The sequence below is a fragment of the Anabrus simplex genome, chromosome 1 (genome assembly GCF_040414725.1).
Source record: "Anabrus simplex isolate iqAnaSimp1 chromosome 1, ASM4041472v1, whole genome shotgun sequence".
Taxonomy (NCBI): domain Eukaryota; kingdom Metazoa; phylum Arthropoda; class Insecta; order Orthoptera; family Tettigoniidae; genus Anabrus; species Anabrus simplex.
In genome coordinates, this window is record NC_090265.1 from 579,548,847 (window position 1) to 579,557,357 (window position 8,511).

General features: G+C 37.0%; 1 protein-coding gene across 3 annotated transcripts in view; it reads left to right on the forward strand.

The window, feature by feature from the left end:
• Window positions 1–6,306, forward strand: part of LOC136870347 (probable tubulin polyglutamylase ttll-15) — a 105,831-nt gene extending 99,525 nt beyond the window's left edge. For all 3 annotated transcript variants that reach the window (XM_067144912.2, XM_068225081.1, XM_068225080.1), the window contains one exon: window positions 1,304–6,306. In XM_067144912.2, coding sequence (XP_067001013.2) covers window positions 1,304–1,417 — 114 coding nt within the window. In that variant the 3' untranslated portion in view covers window positions 1,418–6,306. The remainder of the gene's footprint in view (window positions 1–1,303) is intronic.
• Window positions 6,307–8,511: the final 2,205 nt, after the last annotated feature.

Here is an 8,511-nt window from a genome sequence, read left to right on the forward strand (position 1 = left end):
CACTGGTACTTCATTTTGAAAGAGGTAAATCAGAAGATGGTTGTGACAGAAAGAAAAAATGCACTTATGAGGGTCTTCACAGGAAAATAACATCTCTGGAATTATTTTGGATCTGGGATTAATTTGCTATGCTTTGCAAGAACTGTCTGAACTAAGCTTAGATCTGCAGGAGAGAAATGCTGATCTTTACAAAGCCCACAGCAAGATTGAGTGTCTTGTTGATATTTGTGAGAAGAGGAGGCTGTCCCAGGGTCTTACTATCAGAAAGCTCTTGAGGCAGCTGCAAATCTACAGTTTAAGGGTGTTCCACTGCATAAGAAAAACAGAATTTATGATCCACTAATCTCCCCGAATGCTTTCTATGAACAACTTAAAACTTCTCTACAGAAAAGATTACTTTCCGAAGAAGACACTGAACTGTCAAGATGTGCGAGAGTTCTGGATTCTACGAATTGGCCAGCAAACTCAAGAGAAAATATTCTGTACGGAGAAGCAGAAATGGCACACTCGCAAGGAGATTCCAACTGAATGAAAGAGAAGCTATTCGAGCCTTCGGAGATCATCTGAAATTCAGAGAAGAAATGCCCAGGGAACTTTCTTGGGTTTGGAGGACTCTCAACACAATAGCTATATCTTCAAGTGAGTGTGAAAGGGGATTTTCTCAGATGGACTTGATAGTGACTCCAGAAAGATCATCTTTGTCAGTGAAAACCATTACCTCATTACTATTTTTAAGAATTGTTGGCTCTCCTTTGACAGTATTTGATCCAACGAAGTATGTCAAAACTTGGTTGTTACAAGGTCGTCATTCAGCCATGGATACAAAAAGCAAGACCAGAAAATGAACTGAGGAGGATGATGACATGTCAAAAATTTGGAAATTGTTTTGAATTCAGTGTAAGTAGGTTTCAATGAAAATTATATGCTTTCTTAAATGTTCAGTAAATCCCATGTCTTCTTTCTTAATTTCCCTCCTGTGAGTTCTGGCACCTCTTTTCCCAGAAAAAAAAAAAAAAAAAAGCCCTGAGTTTAATAATTATTGTGGTTTCACTGTACTTCAAATTGATTATGGGATCAGATTTGATACTATCAGTCACCTTTATTCATGTTTTGCATGTTCCTTCTTTCATTCATCAGATATTTTTCTGCTGGGGCTGTACCTTAATTAAGGCCACAGCTGCTTCCTCCTTCTCCTAGCCCTTTCCTATCGCATTGTCACCATAAGACCTATCTGTGTTGGTGCGATGTAAAGCAACTTGTATAAATATAATAACAAATATTTTTCTGTTTGTTTTTCTTCTAGGATCCAGTTACTGCCAATAGAACATTGATATTAGAAGGCTATCTTCCAGAGAACCAGCTCATGTACAGGTGGTTTCAGGGTAAATGTCTACTTGACTCCAGCTGGTGTTCATGACTACAACCATGAGTAAACATGGAATAAAAGCAGTAATATGCTGGTAGTTTAAGTTTGGTGATATCTGTTGGGATATGGTTGAGTCAATTTCTAGCATTCATGACAATAGTGTTACGTCTCAAGTTTTTGTCGCATAAAAAGACAGTGTAAGTCAATCAGGAGGAGGCCGAGACACAGGTAATATTGGCTGCCAAGTTATGGCCATTTATGAAACCACCTACATATAGGCAACACGGCATTGACAACATACAATGTAAGTTAACTTTTCCACATAGTCCGCAAGGGACTGTAAACATTACTTGGAACGGTCAACCAACTTTTCGATTCTGGATGCGTAGAAATCACCTCCAGGGCGATGCAACCATCTGGAGACAACTGCTTTCACCTCCTCATCCTTTCGTAATCGTTGTCCAGCGAGATCCTCTTTCAGCTTACCGAACACATGATAATCGCAGGGCGCTAAGTGTAGACTATAATGGAGGGTGTTGCCATACCTTCCACTTGAATCGCTGCAGCAGTTCAGACGTTTGGCGAGCCGTGTGAGGTGTTGCATATCATGCAACAAAATCACGCTGGCGCTCAATTTTCCCCGTCGCTTTTCTTTAGTTGCCTTATGCAACCAGTTCACCGTTTGACAATACGAAGCCGAATTGATTGTTGTGCCTTTCGGCATAAATTTCACGTGCACCACACCCTCCATGTCAAAGAATATTGTTGCCATTACCTTTCCTGCTGAAGGTTGGACCTTGGCATTCTTTCATGGTGGTGATGTGGTGTGCACCCATTCTGTGTAATAGACTTATAAATAATAATAGTGCACCCATTCTATCGATGTTCTCTTTGTTTCGGGGGGGGTGAAGAGGTGGACCCATGTTTCATCTCCTGTGATGATTCGCCACAGAAACTCGTTGCCCTCCTCAGAATACCCTGCAAAAATGCCTGTGACGATTGGAAACATTCTCCCTTGTGAATATCGGTGAGCAGACGTGGGACCCATCTTTGACACACTTTACGAAATCCAAGGTGCTGGTGAACAATGGAGAACACACTCCCATACGAAACATTCAGCATGCTGGCAATTTACTGCAGTGTTATGTGATGATTCTGATGATCCCATCCATAGGTGAACATTTTCAACGGTACTGGACGTTACAGGCCTGCCTTTGCAATATTCGTCCATGAGATCCATGTGTCCGGTGTCATATTGCTTACACCATTTTACAATACTTGGTTGAGAAGTTGCACGTTTACCATATGCATATGAACTTGAATACTTCATTAAAATTGTGCATACTGGAGTGCAGTCAACATTTGAGGATATTTGGATACGATCATCATCATTATCAGTAGGTTACATTGAAAAGTTTAGTTAGTTTCTTGCATAAAGGATGCAGATCAAATTCTTTAATTTGGCATTTCTTACATACGAATAATGGTCATCTCCATGGTTTGAGCTGTCACCATCCTCATATGCGATTCAATCACAACATTGAAGTCACTTTTCACTGCCTGGCTTCCAGTTTGTCAAATTTGCCAATGGCATTTTTATAGATTTCTTTCATTATATGCTGGAAAATGTCTTCCCACACTGATAAGTGATGTGTGTTGTGACTGCTCGCACGCTCAAGGGTTTAAGGTATATTTAAGGTATATTGTTATTTTTTTATTTCCAGTGGACAGAAATCCGGTAATTCTCAATATAACTTACGGTACTTTGTAAGAAATGTAAGAAATGAGTTATATCTGTTAATTGTATTTATATATATTTGATGTATATAGACTGGATACAATGAGGAGTTATAATGTCTCAATATTTTTTTACTGTGTGCAATGAATTACTATTTTCACCATTTTATATTTAAGAGGAGTATTGTTTAGAAAGTCAGTGTCCTTGGCTGAATGGTGAGTATATTGGTCTTTGGTTCATGGCTGGTTATGGATTTTAACTGCATACAGTTAATTCCTCTGGTTCGGGGTCTGTGTGTAATGATTGTCACAGTAGTGAATATCTCTCTCTATGTAGGGTTTGTGTTAGGAAGAGGATCCAACTGTAGAAATGGGATTGATCCACATTAGTGCCAACCTTAGATAATTGGGAAGAAAAGGATTATGCTTTAGAAAAATTCTTAACATAATAATAAAAAATTAAGTTTGATAAGTTTTGGCTTGTGGTTGCATGAGTTTAAATGATCTGATGAACTCACTGATAGTCTAATTATGTTTACTGAGAATAACATTAGTTCATTTATTTGTAAGAAGACATATTGTATACTGAATCTACTTGGTATCGCATTTACGTAATGTTCTTTAATCTTGGATTAGTAAATATCAGTCTTCACTCATGATGAAACTCACTTGCTATTTAGAGGTTATCTGTTATCATCGGATGTCGATGACAAGTTTTAAGTAATCACTATTTTCAGAAACTCAGTGAAAGGGAAATCCATATAACACTACAACACTGTGCAAAATCAAGCATTCAGCTTGTTGAATTATGTAAATGTACAACGTTTTATTGAATGAATAACAGACATTTTACTTTTCTTAGTGAAAATTCTGTCATTTGCATCCAAGAAATTGTACATCATAGCTTGCACACTTAAACTCTATATTTGTGTAGGTACATTGTAACATGAAAATTATAACTTGCCAAGTTTTCTTTGAATGTTTAAATATTCTGTAAGAAAATAAAAACCATGTCTGTTAATATCAAGCACAGTATAAATCAAACACAAAGATTTGAAATAAGCTAGGTTTTTCTTCTAGTTATAGTGTCTTTTACTTTTATTACTGTCCTTCAATCAACTTTTCATTGAAAATGATGCGAGGAAAGCTTCGTAGTCACAATCAAACTTCACTGCTCCTTATGTAGCAGTACTGTGAGCTGTGGTCTTATATACAGTATTTTAATTTTGATTTCCCTCCTTATTTGAGTACTCCACACAAAGGAATTTGATATTCTGTTTGCCTGTTTACCTTTGCTGGTACTGTTGCTGTTAATAAGAACACCAAGGTATTTGAACAGATATATTTCCCTGATCCAAATTTTTTTCTCTACCATGACATGTTTTATCTCTGTTGATTTTTAACTGCCATTTTGCATATTCTTGAGTCAAGTTTTGCAACATACAGGGATATCATATTAGTCTGCTACAATGACTACCGATTTGGTTGTTGGAAAAATGTAAGATAAACAATTGAATTCGTCAATTATTTTGATTCCCATATTCCTACAAAAGCGTTACCAATTGTTGTGTACTGACGTAAAGTAAATTTTTAAATGTTGTGATGCAATGGCTTTTATTTATTTGACTGAAGAATTGCTTTCCAACTTTGACTATTTTAGGGGTTCTGGTGAAAACAAGACAGATATTTATCCTGTGCTATTTCAATGGTATTATGATATCAGAACATATAATTATTTTTAAATTACTTTTACAAGTATTTAATTTACGTTTTTCTGAACAGTATTTGTCCTATGGAACTATGTTCCATGAGTAGTGCTGCTTTTAAAAGGTACTATTGCGATTTGATAATAATTATGATGTTCTTATGGTGTTTATCTCTTAAAGTAAAGCTGACAAAGTCTGTTCTTGCATGTTATTCATATCAGTTGTTTATTCTTGTCTCTGTTGTACCTGTGTGTTTTGACCATTTTAAAGGGATTATATTGTGCTTGTAATTGTGAATGTGTTGTAGCAAAGTATCAAAGGTTTTAAAGATTTTTTGATAATAATGTAGATGCAAACTAAGCTCACAAACTTCCTGCCACAGATGGGCACAATCAGTATTAATAGTACAAATGAATTGCAATACAATGTATCCATTAATAAAATATACAAGAATCAGGCACACTTAGAAGTGTCATACATCTCTCCCTATCCCCTTCCTTAAAAATGAACCCCTCAGTTCAAAATCGTCTTCTGTTCAGAGTAATACCATATGTCCTATGGATTGTTGTGGCCAAAAAAAGTACTATGCATTCAATTGTGGGAAAATTGATTTTTCTAAGACTTCATTTATTGTTGTTAGAAACCCATTAGAAAGAAACTATTGGTACCCTTATTTCTACATTAAAAAAAAAAAAAAAAAAATTGAAGTTGTAACCCAGCTTGTATATATGAGCTCTTGTTATTAATACAAATGCTATGCATTTTTTGACTCAGAATTTGACTAGTTCTTCTGCTTCCAGTTGTGGTCTGTAGAATTAATAGGGTCTGCGGTTTTAGTTTACTGATACCGGTACTAGTCTTTTTGGTGTTTAAGTCTATAGGTTGGTTGCCAGTATTAAAAAGTCCCCAGTGGATAGAAAATGGTCTACCGTATATGTACAGTCAGATGCTAGCTTGACATACAAGTCGTTTGGAACTAGGATTAAGATATGTATTAAAGGAAGACAGATCTGGAATAACAGGATATTGCCCACTTATCAGTCCATGTTTCAGTATTCAAGGATACTTGTTTAGCAGCTCTATTTCATGTGAGAAAATAAAGGATCATAAGGCAAGAGGAAAAGGTAAATAGAAATACTGACTATTTTTGCATGATACTTGACTATCTATTATTAGAGATAATGGGGTAATGAGATATCTCTTTACCTTTCTTCTCTGTACTTTACTGTGTACCTCTACTTCCAGAAAAATTTAGGTCATGCAAAAGTGAATGGAAGGAATTCTTTGACATGTTTAATAATAGTAGGTGCCAGTTTTGATGAAACTGAGCAAAGTTCTCTTTGAGAACTAGAGAGCTATGTGGTTTTATAGCAGTTCTTATGACTTTTTGTTTGTTTGTTTTCCATAACTTTTTAATGCAATTCAGGAATGGTGCTTCTGTCCCCATTTGAAATTATGTATGAATGAATTACGATTATAGACTACAGAATGTGCTTATATACCAAATGCTGTATTTATATAAAAGTACTATTTACATAATAAGTTATTTAAGGATTTGTTGTACATTATTGAGTAATTCTATTTACACACAAGTGAATCCCCACATATATGCCAGCTAGGCTGACTCATTCATACCTATGTACAGTCTCACACACCTGGGATCACATAAAAATTCACCCATCCTTCCATGCATTATGAACATTCACACAAATAATAAAATTATGTTTTGTACAGAAGGTTTTGTTAAAAATACGTTCTTTTTACCTCTTAAAAAAATTGTGCATTGGAAGGTAGTAAGTTCTATTTTCTATTGTGTACATTCATATTCACATTGTAACTTAACAATCCTGTTTTGATTTAGCACCTGACCATAATTCCTGTATTCTTAGAGTAGGCATTTACTGCAATAAGTCTGCATCTAATTCCCAACAGAACACATCTGACCGTTTCACACGAGCACAAGGCGGACTCCGACCAATTCTGGTAGCTGTCCACTGTTACTACACATATCCGCCAGACTGACCAAACCGCCAAAAATATTAGGCATGAACACTCACACAGAAGAAAGAAATCTATCCTCTTTAAGGAAATAAAGTCGTTGGTATTCATCAGACGTGGAAACACTGGCGTATTTCTTTCAAGGTTAAAAATACGGCCAAGTATGGGACAATTGCTGTGCCGTAGGAGGTGAACTTAACAGGAGCAGTTAGCATGAATATGGTTGTTATTAGTCGTTTAGTCGCTTTCGACTCTCCGTGACCCCATAGACCAAAGTGCGCCATTTCTTCCTGTCGTATACAATTTTCCGAAGTCTTTCTAAATTGAGAGCCGTGGCTTCCTTGATGTCATCAATCCACCTCATCCGTTGTCGCCCTCTTCTCCTGTTACCACCAGTCTTCCCCAGCATTAAGGTCTTTTCCAGTGAATCATGTTTTCTCATGATATGACCGAAGTACTTTAGTTTTTGCCTGAGTATTTGACCTTCCAGTGAATAGCCTGGGTTGATTTCCTGTAATATGGACTTATTAGATCTCTTCGCAGTCCACGGAACTCTAAGGAGTTTTCTCCAACACCATAGTTCAAATGCATCTATTCTTCGGCGCTCAGCCTTTCTTACTGTCCAGGTTTCGCTTCCGTACATTGCTACTGGGAAGACCATAGCCTTCACTATACGAATCTTCGTTCTTAAAGTTACGTCTCTACTCTTGAAAACGTTATCAAGGTTGGCCATTGCCTTCCTCCCAAGGAGCAAGCGTCTCTTAATTTCATGGCTGCAATCGCCATCAGCAGTTATTTTGGAGCCCAAGTAGATGAAACTAGGAACAACCTCCATTGTTTCACCATTTATATGCCAGGAGGTGATAGGTTTAGTTGCCATGATCTTTGTTTTCTTGACATTCAACCTTAGTCCAGCTTTTGCACTTTCTTCTTTCACCTTCATTAGTAGATACTTAAGTTGTTCTTCACTTTCTGCCAACAGGGTGGTGTCATCAGCATATCTAAGGTTATTTATATGTATCCCACCAATTTTAGCTCCAGTTTCTGTTTCATCTAATTTGGCATTCCTCATCACATACTCTGCATATAAGTTGAATAAGTAAGGTGACAATATGCAGCCTTGACGTACACCTTTCTCAATCTTGACCCATTCAGTTGTTCCATATAGGGTTCTCACCGTAGCTTCCTGATCAGAGTAGAGATTTCTCATAAGGCAAATAAGATGATCTGGTACTCCCATAGTCTTGAGTACTTGCCACAATTTATTGTGGTCGACACAGTCAAAGGCTTGAGCATAGTCAATAAAGCATAAGTATAGGTCTTTCTGGAATTCTCTTGCTTTCTCCATAATCCAGCGAATATTAGCAATTTGATCTCTGGTTCCTCTGCCTTTGCGGAAACCGGCTTGTTCTTCAGGTAGTTCTCGATCTACATACTGCCGAAGCCTATTTTGCAGGATCTTGAGCATAACCTTACTAGCATGCGATATAAGTGCGATTGTTCGGTAGTTTGAACATTCTTTAGCGCTGCCCTTCTTTGGAATTGGGATGAACACTGAGTTTTTCCAATCTTTTGGCCACTGCTGGGTTTTCCATATTTGCTGACATATTGAATGTAGCACTTTCACAGCATCCTCTCCTAGGATTTTGAACAGTTCTGCAGGGATTCCATCATAACCACTTGCCTTATTGTTTGCAATACTCT